Below are 19,390 nucleotides of genomic sequence, written 5' to 3'. Positions count from 1 at the left end.
ATTGTAACTCCTTTTAAATTGCTTTTATTATTATTTACATAGCAAATTCATCTTTCACCTTATTTTGTTTTGTATTTTTGTGCATTTCAACTATGTTTTATGCATAGAATAATCCGTACTCATTGTGATTATTATTTGTTGTTAACCTTTCTGTTTAAATGTGTTCAGCCCTTTGGGACATATATAAATAACCTTAATATACGTGTATCAACATCATGAAGTCATTTGTTGAACATTTGCCCCTCTGGCCAGCAGGTGGCCAAGTGGACCGGAGACATGTTCAACAAGGGCATCTATGACATCCACATTCAGCTGAGGGGAGTGCCGCTTCTGGACTGGGAGACTGAGGTGGAGATGGACAAGTACGTGGGATTTCTGGACTTGGAGAAAAGTGCCGCAAGGTTTTTGCACATCTGATAATGTTTGGGCCACCTGGGGATGAGAGCAACCGTGGCACCCAACCAGAGGTGTGGAAGTGGTTTTCACTGAGGGCCACATGGCACTTACTGTATGTTTGGCCCCAGAGGGCCGCTTCTAACAGTGAATACTATTATTACAGCATTTTTTATGCATTTTATTAGTAGATTTTTTAAAAACTCAAATGAACAAACCCCGTTTTAATATGAGTTGGGAAATTGTGTTAGATGTAAATATGGCAGCATATGTAGTTTTCAGACACAGCTTGGTATTTAAGATTATTTTGAAAAGCGATGCTTTGTTGAACTATGATTGGTGTATGAACACCTGTCAATTGCGTGTTGTTCTCATATACACTAGCAGGGGGGCCTAAACATTTTACACTGAGGGCCACAGACTGACAAATCAAAGAATGTGGGGCCCATTTTGATAGTGTTCATCTTCAAAACCAGTATGATATGTCGATTTTTTTTCAAACAGCTAGAAAATGCAATTTTGCTACAAATTTTGTGTGAATTTTGAAGAGCGAAAGTTAGACTGAAATGTTAAGAGTTAGCATGCTGGACTGATAGTGTCAAGTAACAAAAATATTAGCAAGATGAGCTAAAAACATAGCATGCTAACAATACTGTGTTTACATTAGCATGCTTACAGTTAGCATTAGTGAAGTAGCAATATGTATGACACTGAGCTGTATGCCTGATAAATTACCTAATAAAGCTAGCATGCTAAAATTAGCATGCTAAAATGTTGTCAAGTACCAAAATATATTACTCTGAGGTATGTACCTAAAAATGTGTTTAATATGCTAGCATGCGAACGTTAGCATGTATCAAGTACCAAAATATGAGTGAGGTGTGTCGCTACAAAACTAGATAAAAATAGTAGCTTACCACCAATAGCATGCGTACAGTTAGCATTAGTGAAATACCAAAATATATGACACTGAAGTGTATACCTGTTAAATTCGCTATAAAAAAAGCCAGCAAGCTAATTTTAGCATGCTAAAATGCTAACTGTAACATGCGTCAAGTACACAAATACTGTATATTACTCTGAGGTGTGTACCTGAAGAATCTGTTTATAATGTTAGCATGCTAATGTTAGCATGCTAATGTTAGCATGCATCCAGTACTAAAATTTGACTGGGGTGTACGCCTACAAAACTAGCTTCAAAAAATATAGCAGTTAACGTGCTGACAAGCAAGTATCAAAATATTAGAAGCTGAGGCGTAGTTCTGCAAAATTAATAAAAATAATATTTGAAAGCTAACTTTTGTGCCGCGGGCCATTAATAAAAATGAGCTACTTTGGACACTTGAAATGTTTTGAGTTCATTTGCTCATAGTCAGCATTGCCACTGGATGTGAATTCTCCCTGCCCACTGGGTGTGAGTTTTACTTGCCCTTTTCTGGGTTATTCCGAGGATGTTGTAGTCGTAATGATTTGTGCAGTCCTTTGAGTCATTTGTGATTTGGGGCTATATAAATAAACATTGATTGATTGATTGATTGATTTGGTTGTGACATGATTCCAGTATTGACGATATTTGCATTTTCCGAGTCACAGATTTGTGGGTTTTCCTTTTCTATGAGCTATAATCACCAAACTTGAATCAAAACCTTGTACTCAAGGTGTCCTGAATCAGTATAACTTTATAGATAGATAGATAGTACTTTATTTATTCCGTCAGGAGAGTTCCTTCAGGAAAGTTACAATTTTCAGCACAATCCCATTCAAGATCAGACAAACATTACAGGGAGACAGAACAGGATCGCTGAACACCTGTGTCAGGTTTAAACACCGAACTATCTATTAAACAGAACAAGAAGCAAGGAATCAGGCAGAGACAGAGTTCAATTTTGCTCATGAGGAGAACGCATGGAGCTGCACACTCAGTTACAGTCTCACCCTACGCTCTGATGAACAGCCCACGTGTTCCTCTATTTATTCAGTTTGAGAGTTCCCTAGTTACATCGCTGTGGCTGCTTCTAAAGGGAGGGGTCACACATTATATGCGAGCAGCTCAGCACGCTCAATAATTAATCATTCGGAACGGAAATGTGTTGGGGGCCTTGTGATTGCGCCTTGTCTCTGCTTTGTCTGCCTGCTGTCGCTTTAACTTCGTTGAGGTGCTGGTTCGTGCTTGGCTGTTAGCAGCCTGAAAGACAGAAACATCTGCGGCGAGGCCACTCCTAACTTGCAGTGGAAGATAACAAGTTGTGTGCCTTTGTAAGAAAATCAAAGTACAGCTTGAGCACAATAAATAATAACTAGAGCAACGGCCTTAAAGCATAAGAGTTGTGTGATAAGTTGTATATCATTCTTCTAACAGCCTGTCTTATGTTCCATCTACCAAAGGTTGACGGCCAGCGACATCATGGAGCCCAACCTGACCTACGTGTACCCGCACACCCGCGTCCAGTCCCTGGTCAGCATCCTGCGGACTACCATTTATCACGCCTTCCCCGTGGTCACCGAGAATCGCCAGAACGAGCGGGACTTCATGAAGGGAAACATCCTGGTCAGCAACAACATCCACTTCAAGGTACTTCCCCTTCTTGGACTATTGATATCGTTCCTATCAGCAAATATGTACGTATCGCATTCAATGGGCTCGTCTCTGAAATCTGCGATACAGCAGTCCACTTAACATCCAAACGTCCTCCAATAAGCACACACTGTTGGTCTTCTATTTCAGTCAAGTCGTTTACAAAAAGGTAAACATATAGGCTACATGGAGCTAGCAGCTACACAACAGCTAAGCGCACAATAGCACGTCATAATCAAACAAATTGTCAACATAAACAAGTTAAAATAATTATATTTGCATACTACTTACAGCAGGGGGCAGCAACCTTTTTGAAAGCAAGAGCTACTTCTTGGGTACTGATTCATGCCAAGGGCTACCAGTTTGATACACACTTCAATAAATTGCCAGAAATAGCCAAGTTGCTCAATTTACCTTTAATAAATAAATCTATATATATATAGAAAATGGGTATTTCTGTCTGTCATTCCGTCATACTTTTTTTTTAATTTTACGGAAGGTTTTTTGTAGAGAATAAATTATGAAAAAAAACTTAATTGAACGGTTTAAAAGAGGAGAAAACACGAAAAAAATGAAAATTTAATTTTGAAACATAGTTTATCTTCAATTTCGACTCTTTAAAATTCAAAACTCAACCGAAAAATATGAAGAGAAAAACTAGTTAATCCGAATCTTTTTGAAAAAATTTAAAAAAGAATTTATAGAACATCATTAGTAATTTTTCCTGGTTAATATTAGTTTTAGAATTTTGATGACATTTTTTAAATAGGTTAAATTCAACCTGCACTTTGTTAGAATATATAACAAATTGGACTAAGCTATATTTCTAACAAAGACAAATCCTTATTTCTTCTAGGTTTTCCAGAACAAAAATTTTAAAAGAAATTCAAAAGACTTTGAAATAAGATTTAAATTTGATTTTCTAGATTTTCCAAGATAATTTTTTTGAATTTAAATCATTATAAGTTTGAAGAAATATTTCACAAATATTCTTCGTCAAAAAATTTAAATCCATCCATCCATCCATCCTTTTCTACCGCTTATTCCCTTTTGGGGTCGCGGGGGGCGCCTATCTCAGCTACAATCAGGCGGGAGGCGGGGTACACCCTGGACAAGTCGCCACCTCATCACAGGGCCAACACAGATAGACAGACAACATTCACACACTAGGGACCATTTAGTGTTGCCAATCAACCTATCCCCAGGTGCATGTCTTTGGAGGTGGGAGGGGCCTATCCCCAGGTGCATGTCTTTGGAGGTGGGAGGGGCCTATCCCCAGGTGCATGTCTTTGGAAGTGGGAGGGGCCTATCCCCAGGTGCATGTCTTTGGAGGTGGGAGGGGCCTATCCCCAGGTGCATGTCTTTGGAGGTGGGAGGGGCCTATCCCCAGGTGCATGTCTTTGGAGGCGGGAGGGGCCTATCCCCAGGTGCATGTCTTTGGAGGTGGGAGTGGCCTATCCCCCAGGTGCATGTCTTTGGAGGTGGGAGGGGCCTAACCCAGGTGCATGTCTTTGGAAGTGGGGGGGGCCTATCCCCAGGTGCATGTCTTTGGAGGTGGGAGGGGCCTATACCCAGGTGCATGTCTTTGGAAGTGGGGGGGGCCTATCCCCAGGTGCATGTCTTTGGAGGTGGGAGGGGCCTATCCCTAGGTGCATGTCTTTGGAGGTGGGAGGGGCCTATCCCCAGGTGCATGTCTTTGGAGGTGGGAGGGGCCTATCCCCAGGTGCATGTCTTTGGAGGTGGGAGGAAGCCGGAGTACCCGGAAGGAACCCACGCATTCATTTTTAAGCTTGTATTTTTTCTCTAAAATTGTCTTTCTGAAAGTTATAAGACGCAAAGTTAAAAAAAACAAAAATGAATTTATTTAAACAAGTGAAGACCCAGTCTTTAAAATATTTTCTTGGATTTTCAAATTCAATTTGAGTTTTGTCTCTCTTAGAATTAAAAATGTCGAGCAAAGCGAGACCAGCTTGCTAGTAAATAAATAAATAAATACAGGCAGCTCACTGGTAAGTGCTGCTATTTGAGCTATTTTTAGAGCAGGCCAGCGGGCGACTCATCTGGTCCTTACGGGCGACCTGGTGTTGGTGACCCCTGACTTCCACATACAAAGTCTCCAAGGCAGTATTATGCAGTATCCAGTAACATACGTCATGAATTTAACTTTATGAATTATTGTGGCCAAATTGCAACTACCACTTCACCTTAACTTAAAGACAGCAGAAGTCCACTCCAGAGGGTTAATAATAAATAGGTTAGTGTTTTTATACCTTCCATTGTTCTGTTTGACTCATTTCATTTGTCAAACCTTTTCTAACGTATTTTTCCCAACCAAACTAAACAAAAGTACGTTTGATTCCTGCTACATAGCTTTGGACAGCAATACTCAGAGCTCCAATATTGTTATGGTAGACCTGCACTTTGTAGTGTTACACAGTTGGAAACAATCACAATATTGTTATGGTAGACCTGCACTTTGTAGTGTTACACAGTTGGAAACAATCACAATATTGTTATGGTAGACCTGCACTTTGTAGTGTTACACAGTTGGAAACAATCACAATATTGTTATGGTAGACCTGCACTTTGTAGTGTTACACAGTTGGAAACAATCACAATATTGTTATGGTAGACCTGCACTTTGTAGTGTTACACAGTTGGAAACAATCACAATATTGTTATGTTAGACCTGCACTTTGTAGTGTTACACAGTTGGAAACAATCACAATATTGTTATGTTAGACCTGCACTTTGTAGTGTTACACAGTTGGAAACAATCACAATATTGTTATGGTAGACCTGCACTTTGTAGTGTTACACAGTTGGAAACAATCACAATATTGTTATGGTAGACCTGCACTTTGTAGTGTTACACAGTTGGAAACAATCACAATATTGTTATGGTAGACCTGCACTTTGTAGTGTTACACAGTTGGAAACAATCACAATATTGTTATGGTAGACCTGCACTTTGTAGTGTTACACAGTTGGAAACAATCACAATATTGTTATGGTAGACCTGCACTTTGTAGTGTTACACAGTTGGAAACAATCACAATATTGTTATGGTAGACCTGCACTTTGTAGTGTTACACAGTTGGACACAATCACAATATTGTTATGGTAGACCTGCACTTTGTAGTGTTACACAGTTGGAAACAATCACAATATTGTTATGGTAGACCTGCACTTTGTAGTGTTACACAGTTGGACACAATCACAATATTGTTATGGTAGACCTGCACTTTGTAGTGTTACACAGTTGGACACAATCACAATATTGTTATGGTAGACCTGCACTTTGTAGTGTTACACAGTTGGAAACAATCACAATATTGTTATGGTAGACCTGCACTTTGTAGTGTTACACAGTTGGACACAATCACAATATTGTTATGGTAGACCTGCACTTTGTAGTGTTACACAGTTGGAAACAATCACAATATTGTACAAAATCATGCTTGTCGACGCCTTTTTAACTGCGTACTTTCTAATAGACTTCAGCCTGGGAGACTTTGCATGTGTAAATAAAGAGCAGCTATCATTATTTGATACTTGATTATATTGACAAATCTGCCGCCATAGACTGCAATATTGTTCAATTAAAGGGGAACATTATCAGCAAACCTATGCAAGCGTCAATATATACCTTGATGTTGCAGAAAAAAGACCATGTATTTTTTTTACCGATTTCCGAACTCTAAATGGGTGAATTTTGGCAAATTAAACGACTTACTGTTTATCGCTCTTTTAGCGATGACGTCAGAATGTGACGTCACCGAGGTAACACAGCCGCCATTTTCATTTTCACATTACAAACACCGGGTCTCAGCTCTGTTATTTTCCGTTTTTTCGACTATTTTTTGGAATCTTGGAGACATGCCTGGTGGGTGTGTTGTCGGAGGGTGTAACAACACTAACAGGGAGGGATTCAAGTTGCACCACTGGCAAGAAATCTGCCGCCAGACCCCCATTGAATGTACCAGAGTGTCTTCACATTTGAGCGGCGATGCTAAGACAGACATGGCACAGAGATGTATGGATAACCTGCAGATGCATTTGCAACCATTAAGTCAACAAAATCACAAAGGTGAGTTTTGTTGATGTTGTTGACTTATGTGCTAATCAGACATATTTGGTCACGGCATGACTGCCAGCTAATCAATGCTAACATGCTATGCTAATCGATGCTAACATGCTATTTGCGCTAGCTGTATGTACATTTGAAGCTAGATACCCACATTTAATGCGAAACAAACACTTACCAATCGACGGATTTAAGTTGCTCCAGTGTCACAAGATGCGAAAGTCCTGATCGTTTGGTCCGCACATTTTACCGGCGATGCTAATAAGGCAGCCATGCTATCGGCCACTTCATTAGGTACACCCACGCTATGGCTGAATAGCATCAATAGCTTTTCGCTCAATAGCTTCAATTTCTTCTTCAATTTCGTTTTCACTATCTGCCTCCATACTCCGACCATCTGTTTCAATACATGCGTAATCTGTTGAATCGCTTAAGCCGCTGAAATCCGAGTCTGAATCCGAGCTAATGTCGCTATATCTTGCTGTGGTAACCATCATGTTGTTTGTATTGGCAGCACTGTGTGACGTCACAGTCGCATCGCAAATAGCGAATACAACAAGCCACTGGGAACTGATTCGTATTGTTTTTAACCCTTTTGAAATTGTGATAATGTTCCCCTTTAAGGACACTTACTAGCTATGTCTAACTTGTGTGCTTAGCTGTCGTGTAGCTGCTAGCTCCTAGTAGCCTACATGTTTACCTTTTGTAAATGACTTGACTGAATAGAAGAAAAGACAGAATTGATTGTATGAGACATGTTCCATGCCAGCCCATATCATTTGGAGCAATATGACATAAGGGGCGGCCAAACTGTGTTCACCGAGTAGCATCAAGTCAACTTATATGGGGACCATTTTCTTTTTGTAAAAAAAAACAAAAATGCTGAAAACAGACATACATCTCGCATGAGAGGAAGAGAGGGGATAATCAATTAGCAATGCAGTCTGCCAAAAATAAATGAAAGCACCTCTCTGCATAGTAACTGACGCTGTGGTCAGAGTTTGAATAGCCTAACACACATTTCAAGATATTCAACAGTGGTGGATAGAGCGTACCCCAAATGTGTCACCTTTCATGTGTCGGGTAAAGCAGGACAAAAGGGGCCATGCGAAGCCTGCATTGCATGAAGAGAGATGACATAGCTTTGTGTTACAGGTGACAAAGTCAGGAGTTATCACAGGCGGGTCTTAAGTGCAACAATTTGCTCGGCTTCGCTTGGAATATAGTTGGAAAAGAAAAAAGAGTGGAAATACATGAGAAAAAGCTTACATTTTCATACTCGTAATAATACAATAATCACCTGTAACACAAGTTTTGATATTATGTAATGTCTGTTTGGAGCGGTTTTTTCTTTACAAAATAAAATAAACATCACAAAGTCCCCCACATACTTTTTGAGTTAATTTGTATTACTTTTGTATAAAACATTAATCTTTTTTCTAATTACATTACGTCTTTCTGCTCTTTTTTTACTTACCTTTTTACTGTTTTTCTGGGAAATATGTTGTGGTCCAAGAAAAGTAAAGAGCGTCCACAGTTGGGTCTGCCCTGCTTGAGAGAGTCAAATGTTGGTGTTTGGACGTTTGCTCGTGTAGAAATCCAGCATCGTGTCGCGTGCCGGCGAGCAACGGCGCCGCTGCCAGTCCATGAAGTCCTACCCCTCCAGCGAACTCAGGAACGTGTGCGACGAGCAGGCAGCTGTGGTAGAGCCGGCCGGGGAGGGAGAGGACCTCTTCCAGCAGATGTTGGACAGGAGGTAAGATCCACACTCAAACTAGTTTGATTTAGCATGCTGATTGACTCTTCATTTACTCATCTAGCATATTTCTAGTCATTTGTCCAAAAACATTTTGCAAGACTACTCCAATTGTTTAGCTGACTATATGTGGCATTGAATTAGTCTTTTACAAGCCAGGGGGTCCAACTTTGAATCATTTAGCTGACTATGTGGCATTGAATTAGTCTTTTACAAGCGAGGGGGTCCAACTTTGAATCATTTAGCTGACTATGTGTGGCATTGCAATAGTCTTTTACAAGCGAGGGGGTCCAACTTTGAATCATTTAGCTGACTATGTGTGGCATTGAATTAGTCTTTTACAAGCCAGGGGGTCCAACTTTGAATCATTTAGCTGACTATGTGTGGCATTGAATTAGTCTTTTACAAGCCAGGGGGTCCAACTTTGAATCATCAAAAAATGCTCAAAATTTCCAAACTTCCTGAGCTTAACTTCCCGTGGTAAATATCCGGAAAGTTCCCACCCCTTTGCAACCCTAATAGTCACTAATCTATCGTTATTATCTCTGTAAAAGTAAAAAACTAAATATTTTCCGTTTTTCTTTTGGATAATCTAGTGGTAAAAAGTAGGGTTTTCCAACAAAAATGAAAGCTGCGGAGTGAAACAAGTCCACAAAATATAGGGGAAACATCAATGATGATTGGTTGGTTTACGTATAGCAGGGGTCAACAACCTGGAGCTGCATGCGGCTCTTTAGCGCCGCCCTAGTGGCTCTCTGGAGCTTTTTCAAAAATATATGAAAAATGGAAATGATGAGGGGGAAAAAACATATTTTTTGTTTTAATTTGGTTCTGTTGGAGGACAAACATGACACAAACCTCCCTAATTGCTATAAAGCACACTGTTTATATTAAACATGCTTCACTGATTCCAGTATTTGGCGAGCGCCGTTTTGTCCTACTAATTTTAGCGGTCCTTGAACTCACCCTAGTTTGTTTACATGCAAAACTTTCTCCGACTTTCTAAGACGTGATTTATGCCACTTCTTTTTCCGTCTCATTTTGTCCACCAAACTAATGACGTTGAGTTTTGTTGATGTTATGGACTTGGGGTGAGTGCTAATCAGACATGTTTGGTCACTGCAAGCTAATCGATGCTAACATGCTATTTAGGCTAGCTGTATGTACATATTGCATCATTATGCCTCATTTGTAGCTATATTTGAGCTCATTTAGTTTCCTTTAAGTCCTCATAATTCAATTTATATCTCATGACACACTATCTGTATGTAATATGGCTTTCAATTTTTTGCAGCTCCAGACAGATTTGTTTTTGTATTTTTGGTCCAAAATGGCTCTTTCAACATTTTGGGTTGCCGACCCCTGATGTATTAGAACATCATTGTTGGTTACGTTATGATGATGAGTCACCATTGGTTGACATTAGGGACAGGCCAGTCAGAGGCAAGACAGGGCGGGTCATGGAACCAAGAAGTGGTTGGTAGAGTGGCCGTGCCAGCAACTTGAGGGTTGCAGGTTCGATTACCGCTTCCGCCATCCTATTCACTGCCGTTGTGTCCTTGGGCAAGACACTTTACCCACCTGCTCCCAGTGCCACCCACACTGCTTTAAATGTAACTTAGATATTGGGTTTCACTATGTAAAGCGCTTTGAGTCACTAGAGAAAAGCGCTATATAAATATAATTCACACAATTCACAAAAGTGTCGTAGAAGAGAAGAGAAGATGCATATATAAAGAACCAGTGGAAGATGGGACGGCGTGACACAGTGGGAGAGTGGCCGTGCGCAACCCGAGGGTCCCGGGTTCAAATCCCACCTAGTACCAACCTCGTCACGTCCGTTGTGTCCTGAGCAAGACACTTCACCCTTGCTCCTGATGGGTGCTGGTTGGCGCCTTGCATGGCAGCTCCCTCCATCAGTGTGTGAATGTGTGTGTGAATGTGGAAGTAGTGTCAAAGCGCTTTGAGTACCTTGAAGGTAGAAAAGCGCTATACAAGTACAACCCATTTAAGATGGCAGAGATGTTTCTGTTAGCCATGTGGACCCCGTCCAGCAAACCCACAATGTTGGACACATTTGGACTAATGTAATAAAACATTCATTAGACTTCTTCACCATGGAAGACCACATCAAAACTGGAATACACATTTAAGAACACACATGGTTGTGGCAGGCATGGGATTCTATCCATCCATTTCTACCGCTTATTTCCTTTGGGGTCGCGGGGGCTTAGGTGCCTATCTCAGCTACAATCGGGTGGAAGGCGGGGTGCACCCTAGACAAGTCGCCACCTCATCGCAGGGCCACATGTGATTCCACTCACCTCCAATTTTCACTTTTTAACGTCAAGGCAAGTGTTGCCTTAAAGGAGGGCTCATATTTTAGGGCACCAAGGCAAACATGATTGTCTTTCCAGGCATATACAGTACGTGTGTGTGTGTGTGTGTGTGTGTGTGTGTGTGTGTGTGTGTGTGTGTGTGTGTGTGTGTGTGTGTGTGTGCGTGCGCGTGCGTGCGTGCGTGCGTGCGTGCGTGCGTGCGTGCGTGCGTGCGTGCGTGCGTGCGTGCGTGCGTGCGTGCGTGCGTGCGTGCGTGCGTGCGTGCGTGCGTGCGTGCGTGCGTGCGTGCGTGCGTGCGTGCGTGCGTGCGTGCGTGCGTGCGTGCGTGCGTGAACAGTTTTTTTTAAATTAATTATTAATATAAACTTGTCAACTTTTTGTCATTACATGACGCCTCTTATTTTTAAATTTTAATAGAGGGAGTTATGTTATGTACATTTATATGTAGATTCTGTATCTGGACAGATCCATTAAGAGTTTGAGCAGAAATATGTCATATAGGAATTAACGATACATAATAACTCGTTAACAAAATGCTGTGTCACATGAGTGATTTTTAAAGTAACACCTTTGTGACATGAAAAATACACAAGTAATGTCTAAAAACATGGTGTTTACTTTTTGATATCAAAATTAAAACACCAAACAGTTTAGCTAATGAATGTGAAGTCTAATAAACGAGCTTTGTTCTTCTCCAACGCCTCCCTCCCATCAGTGCAACAGTTTGGCCAACAAAAATAAAGATTGACAGCAGTTAAATGAAGGAGGAGTGAACATCCCAGTAAACAAAGTAAAGACTTTATAAACATGTTGTGACATCCATCACCTGCTGCGTGTTAACTCTCAGTCACAGCAGCTGAGTTGGGAAAATAAAAGCAACATCAAATAGTGTGTTGTATACTTTCAGTGTTGGGACACACCTGTCTCCATCTAAACACTGCAGGGTATACTTTCAGTGTTGGGACACACCTGTCTCCATCTAAACACTGCAGGGTATACTTTCAGTGTTGGGACACACCTGTCTCCATCTAAACACTGCAGGGTATACTTTCAGTGTTGGGACACACCTGTCTCCATCTAAACACTGCAGGGTATACTTTCAGTGTTGGGACACACCTGTCTCCATCTAAACACTGCAGGGTATACTTTCAGTGTTGGGACACACCTGTCTCCATCTAAACACAGCAGGGTATACGTTCAGTGTTGGGACACACCTGTCTCCATCTAAACACTGCAGGGTATACTTTCAGTGTTGGGACACACCTGTCTCCATCTAAACACAGCAGGGTATACGTTCAGTGTTGGGACACACCTGTCTCCATCTAAACACTGCAGGGTATACTTTCAGTGTTGGGACACACCTGTCTCCATCTAAACACTGCAGGGTATACTTTCAGTGTTGGGACACACCTGTCTCCATCTAAACACAGCAGGGTATACTTTCAGTGTTGGGACACACCTGTCTCCATCTAAACACTGCAGGGTATACTTTCAGTGTTGGGACACACCTGTCTCCATCTAAACACTGCAGGGTATACTTTCAGTGTTGGGACACACCTGTCTCCATCTAAACACTGCAGAGTATACTTTCAGTGTTGGGACACACCTGTCTCCATCTAAACACTGCAGGGTATACTTTCAGTGTTGGGACACACCTGTCTCCATCTAAACACAGCAGGGAAGCGAGGGAATTTGAGCTTAAACCAAGCACTTGGCTTTGTTTACTCCGAGGGGGAATCTGCTCCGCCATGATTATCAAACCAGACCACGCCTGACTTCCTGTTGCCTAAAATGCATTAATTAATAAATGACAGTTTTTCAGCAATTAAAAAATGAGACGTATTACTAACCGTCTGGAATTTTATCACACGTTATCATTATAGCATTTATTAATACATCCCTCGACCATTAACAAGTAAAACATCAAGGGCGGTCAGATGTTGGTCAATTGCTTTAGGACAATTGACGAGGGCGGTCCTGGCTTTTGCTGTGGTTAAGTTGGAGCCCTGGATGAGTTCTGCGACAGTGTAGCCCGTCTAAATGCTACATGTCATTTTCATTGGTGTTTTACAACAAGACAGTAGCGGACATCATTATTTCTACTCTTATTTTCAGTCTTTTTCATGAAGTTGAACTCCCATGCCTGCTACTATTCAGCTCCTTCAAATCACACTCATCCAGTTCTACGCCATGTTTAGGCATATGCCGTACCCCAACCTGTGCCCAGACCAGTCCCCCAGCGAGGAGTGGACCATGGAGGAGCGTTTCCGACCGCTGACCTTCCACGGCCTCATCCTGCGCTCTCAGCTGGTCAACCTGCTCATGAGAGGCGTCTGTTACGCTGAGAACCAGTCGGTAAGAATCGATATTGCTTTCAAAACCATCAACAAATCAGGCAAAATGGCCAAACAGATAACCGGCATATGAAGGTATTTTTGGCAAGTTTTACCCAGAAGTACCCTAGTTTCTGGACTATAGAGCACATCGGCATATAAGCTGCGCCCACTACATTTTAGAAGGGAAACATTATTTTCCATATGAGTTGGGAATTTTGTTGGATGTTAATATAAACAGAATACAATGATTTGCAAATCCTTTTCAAGCCATATTCAGTTGAATATGCTACAAAGACAACATATTTCATGTTCAAACTGATTTTTGCATATAATCATTAACTTTAGAATTTGATGCCAGCAACACATGACAAAGAAGTTGGGAAAGGTGGCAATAAATACTGATAAAGTTGAGGAATGCTCATCAAACACTTATTTGGAACATCCCACAGGTGTGCAGGCTAATTGGGAACAGGTGGGTGCCATGATTGGCTATAAAAACAGCTTCCCAAAAAATGCTCAGTCTTTCACAAGAAAGGATGGGGCGAGGTACACCCCTTTGTCCACAACTGCGTGAGCAAATAGTCAAACAGTTTAAGAACAACCTTTCTCAAAGTGACATTGCAAGACATTTAGGGATTTCAACATCTACGCTCCATAATATCATCAAAAGGTTCAGAGAATCTGGAGAAATCACTCCACGTAAGCAGCATGGCCGGAAACCAACATTGAATGACCGTGACCTTCCATCCCTCAGACGGCACTGTATCAAAAACCGACATCAATCTCTAAAGGATATCACCACATGGGCTCAGGAACACTTCAGAAAACCACTGTCACTAAATACAGTTGGTCGCGACATCTGTAAGTGCAAGTTAAAGCTCTACTATGCAAAGTGAAAGCCATTTATCAACAACACCCAGAAACGCCGCCGGCTTCTCTGGGCCCGAGATCATCTAAGATGGACTGATGCAAAGTGGAAGAGTGTTCTGTGGTCTCACGAGTCCACATTTCAAATTGGTTTTGGAAATATTCGACATCGTGTCATCCGGACGAAAGGGGAAGCGAACCATCCAGACTGTTATCGACACAAAGTTGAACAGCCAGCATGTGTGATGGTATGGGGGTGCATTAGTGCCCAAGGCATGGGTAACTTACACATCTGTGAAGGCACCATTAATGCTGAAAGGTACATACAGCTTTTGGAACAACATATGCTGCCATCTAAGTGCCGTCATTTTCATCGACGCCCCTGCTTATTTCAGCAAGACAATGCTAAGCCACATTCAGCATGTGTTACAACAGGGTGGCTTCATAAAAAAAGAGTGTGGGTACTTTCCTGGCCCGCCTGCAGTCCAGACCTGTCTCCCATGGAAAATGTGTGGCGCATTATGAAGCGTAAAATAGGACAGCGGAGACCCCGGACTGTTGAAGGACTGAAGCTCTACATAAAACAAGAATGGGAAAGAATTCCACTTTCAAAGCTTCAACAATTAGTTTCCTCAGTTCCCAAACGTTTATTGAGTGTTGTTAAAAGAAAAGGTGATGTAACACAGTGGTGAACATGCCCTTTCCCAACTACTTTGGCACGTGTTGCAGCCATCAAATTCTAAGTTAATTATTATTTGCAAAAAAAAATCAAGTTTAAGAGTTTGAACATGAAATATGTTGTCTTTGTAGCATATTCAACTGAATATGGCTTGAAAAGGATTTGCAAATCATTGTATTCTGTTTATATTTACATCTAACACAATTTCCCAACTCATATGGAAACGTGATTTGTAGTAGCCGCAGATATATACGTTGTGAAATGTACCTTAATTGTTTCCAAACAGTGTCTGTAACAGGGCAGTAAAACGGCTGATCAAACAAAACAGAAGTCATGGTCATGGACGCACTAGCTGCACAAGCTAGTTCTCCAATCAGCTAATCAGACTCAAACACTCCACTCTGACGTTCTGCTGAATTTACTGAGGGATTTCAGAAAGTGAAACACTACAAAAAGAATGTCATTGTAAGTTAATATTACTAACACAGATACTTGTAAACGTGTTAGCTTATTAGCTAATGCTTACGACGCTAGCTTGATTACATTACGATAGCACGTACAAATAGATAGGTCGATAGTACTTTATTGATCTATTTGTATGTGCTATGGTAATTTATGCATGAAAACACTCCTGCAGACATCACACATGGAACACTCTAGTAACTAAGACTTGTTTTAGTTATATTGTAAAAGTCACAAACGTTGCTGGGAGTGATGAAAGAAGAATCCATACGAGTAGAAACGCTACGGATGGATTGAAGACGGTTTGGGTTCAGAGCTTTAAACGGCGGGAAACAGCACAGCGTCACCCAGCAGGACCTGCAGTAAGAGAACTGCTCCAAAAGATGGCGCCAGAGCACAAACAATGTGTTTTATGACAACTGTTTGCCTTATGGCCGCCAGCGTAGAACAATTGTAGGGATCTAAGAGTAGCAAACAAGTAGCGGCTTATAGGCCAGAATTCCCGGTAGTTTGGCAAATAAACACACTTAGAAGACAAGTTGAAGTTATGGGATGTCTTTGTTTCAACCCAGGGCAGTGCTTCTCAATTATTGTCTTTTATGCCCCCCAGGAAGAACACACACACACACACACACACACACACACACACACACATTCTCCACAGCAAATATACATAGTTTAGTTTTTGTACAAAATGTATATAAGTACACCTCTGCATAACATTGTCTCCTTATTAACATTCATAGATTGTATCATTTGTGTATAAAACTGTTCTAAGTCCACCTCTGCATAGCACTGTGTACTTATCAACATTCTTAAATACTATCATTTGTCTACAAATTGGTTCTAAGTCCACCTCTGCATGCATTATATTATATTATCATGCAAGGTGAAGCCAAGCACTACATAGACTTCATCAACTAGAGCAGGTCACATGTCCAGGTGACTTCTCTTTTATCCACAATTTCTTCATGTTGACTTCCTCTTCTGACTGCATGCAAAGAGTCAACCAAACATGATAGTTGATGCTGGGGCGTGATCACTGATCACTTCCTGGTTACCAGAGAGCGAGTGACTTTGTTCATGCAACCAACCTTGCTTGCATACTTCCTGTTTATTCTGACTAAGAAGCAAACACATCTCCATGGACATTGATCATGGCGATACATGTTGATGAGGTTATTAGTAGTTTGTGGTCTTGCTAAGTTTCCTGTCATCAGAGTGCCAGCCAGCCCAGGTTGACGTACGCGGAGATGACAGAAGACTACCCCCGCTACCCCGACATCCACGACCTGGACCTGACCCAGCTCAGCCCCCGCATGATCGTGGTGGGTACAGTTTGGCAGCCGTGACCATATTAGGTTCCCCAGATGACTTCCTGTGTCTGCAGGACGTGACTCCTTACATGAACCCGTGTCCTTACACCGTGTCGCCCAGCACCCGCATCTCGCAGGTCTTCAACCTCTTCAGGACCATGGGCCTGCGACATTTACCTGTGGTCAACGCCGTGGGAGAAGTGAGTCCTTCTTGTCCCTCAGCCTCTGTCCTCTGTCCTCTGTCCTCTGTCCTGTGTCCTCTTCTCACGCTTCATTCCCGCTTCCAGATGGTGGGCATCATCACCAGACATAACCTGACCCACGAGTTCCTCCTGGCCAAACTTCGACAACATTCCATCACCATTTAACGGCCTTACGTTTCTTCACTTCTTCAACGCTCTTTTCCCACCATTCCACTCGCCAAGAAGGTCCAGCTACAGTCGAGGTACCAAGCAGACGTCTGTGAAAAACAATGTGAGCGTTGGACCTCAAAGCGAATGCTCTTGACGGATAGATACCAAAACGTGCTGGTTCAGGGATGGCTGCTAAGTTTGCTACTTTTACAGGAGCCAACAAAACCAGCCTCTTTGATTGAAAAGCGCTCGAAAGCAATCCTCTGCTTTCCCATAATGCACTAGCTCGATGCTAATGTGCATTAGATACGCCATATACATGCTACTGATTAGCATTAGCAATTTTACATGGCGACGTCAACACCTCCGTGTTTAGGTGTGTAAAAAGTACAATATTTACAGTATAAACACTTTGTAGGACCCAACAAAGGACGAGACTGAGACATTTAACGTCATGGCAAAGACTACTTCTCAAAGCGAATGCTCTTGACGGATATATACCGACACTTGCTAGTTTAGGGATGGCTACTAAGTTTGGTACTTTTGCAGGAGCCAACAAAACCAACCTCTCTGATGGAAAAGCGCTCCAAAGCAAGCCTCCACTTTCCCATAATGCACTAGCTCGATGCTAATGTGCATTAGATAGGCCATGTACATGCTACTGATTAGCATTAGCAATTTTACATGGCGACGTCAACACCTCCGTATTTGGTAAGTGACAGTGTGTAAAAAGTACAATACTTACAGTACAAACACTTAGGACAAGACTAGAACATTTAACATCATGGCAAAGACTACTTCTCAAAGCGAATGCTCTTGACGGATAGATACCTACACATGCTACTTTAGGGATGCTACTAAGTTTGGTACTTTTACAGGAGCCAACAAAACCAACCTCTCAGATGGAAAAGCGCTCCAAAGCAAGCTTCCACTTTCCCATAATGCGCTAGCTCAATGCTAATTTGCAATAGATACGCCTTATGCATGTTACTAATTAGCATTAGCAATTTTACATGGCGACGTCAACACCTCCGTGTTTAGGTGTGTAAAAAGTACAATATTTACAGTATAAACACTTTGTAGGACCCAACAAAGGAAGAGACTGAGACATTTAACGTCATGGCAAAGACTACTTCTCAAAGCGAATGCTCTTGACGGATATATACCGACACGTGCTAGTTTAGGGATGGCTACTAAGTTCAGTACTTTTGCAGGAGCCAACAAAACCAACCTCTCTGAGTGAAAAGTGCTCCAAAGCAAGCCTCCACTTTCCCATAATGTGCTAGCTCAATGCTAATGTGCATTAGATAGGCCATATACATGCTACTGATTAGCATTAGCAATTTTACATGGCGACATCAACACCTCTGTATTTGGTAAGTGACAGTGTGTAAAAAGTACAATACTTACAGTACAAACACTTAGGACACGACTAGAACATTTAACATCATGGCAAAGACTACTTCCTGGCTGCAGCAACACACTGAAAGGAGCGTGTCCTTGCAAGTGAGACTCAGAAGTGTAAGAAAATATTAAGAGTGTAAATGAAAAGAAAATATTTGACAAGTCAGCATGTGTTACAGCAAAGAAAAACACAGCCGGGGCTAAAAAGTGAAAGTAGCCATCCTTAGTACAGTTTCACAATTGTACTTTCATATTTCTCTCTTCTCATTATCACCCATTATTAGACTCTTTGTTTGTATTTACTGATATTGCTTTGTTTTATTAAAGGTGTTGAAATGATGAGACTTTTTTCTCTCCTACAAGACCAAACATACGTTTGACAGATTCCTCCAGTACAGTACTTACAGTGTAATAACCCAAATGATGAACTCATCTTTATATCATCCCAAAAGAAGATGATACATTTCTACTCACACTTTTATGTCTAAGTAATTCTTTCTTTACAATCGGAGTATTGATTTATTTGTGTTGATACATTTCAAACAGAAGTGCTTTAAATACAAACGTGTGTTTTAGTACTTGGCTGACAGAAGGTGATCAGCCTTTTGGTATGAATATTAAAATACGATGTACATATTGCTTGTGTCATCATTCCCTAATTGTTGACAGCATTTTACTTCAAGCTAGCAATTCTCTTCAAGTCTAAAGTCATTGACAATTTTCTCAAGTGCAAAAAATATGACAACATTTTCATTTGCACTTCAACTTTACTGACAGTTTATTTAAGAATCATAAATGTTATTTATTATTAATTTAGTTGGAA

The 19,390-nt window shown here is 41.3% G+C and overlaps 1 protein-coding gene across 4 annotated transcripts in view; it reads left to right on the top strand.

Moving 5' to 3' along the window:
* The window catches only part of clcn6 (chloride channel 6), a 59,063-nt gene extending 40,157 nt beyond the window's left edge, over positions 1-18,906 (top strand). For 3 of the 4 annotated variants that reach the window (XM_061902410.1, XM_061902408.1, XM_061902411.1), the window contains exons 17-23: positions 253-362; positions 2,779-2,965; positions 8,651-8,811; positions 13,349-13,505; positions 16,715-16,822; positions 16,885-17,010; positions 17,098-18,906. In XM_061902410.1, coding sequence (XP_061758394.1) covers positions 253-362; positions 2,779-2,965; positions 8,651-8,811; positions 13,349-13,505; positions 16,715-16,822; positions 16,885-17,010; positions 17,098-17,178 — 930 coding nt within the window. In that variant the 3' untranslated portion in view covers positions 17,179-18,906. The remainder of the gene's footprint in view (positions 1-252; positions 363-2,778; positions 2,966-8,650; positions 8,812-13,348; positions 13,506-16,714; positions 16,823-16,884; positions 17,011-17,097) is intronic. The other variant, XM_061902409.1, reaches the window with a different exon arrangement.
* Positions 18,907-19,390: the final 484 nt, after the last annotated feature.

Source organism: Nerophis ophidion, linkage group LG06, assembly GCF_033978795.1.
Source record: "Nerophis ophidion isolate RoL-2023_Sa linkage group LG06, RoL_Noph_v1.0, whole genome shotgun sequence".
Taxonomy (NCBI): Eukaryota; Metazoa; Chordata; class Actinopteri; order Syngnathiformes; family Syngnathidae; genus Nerophis; species Nerophis ophidion.
This window is presented reverse-complemented; position numbering and strand designations above follow the sequence as displayed.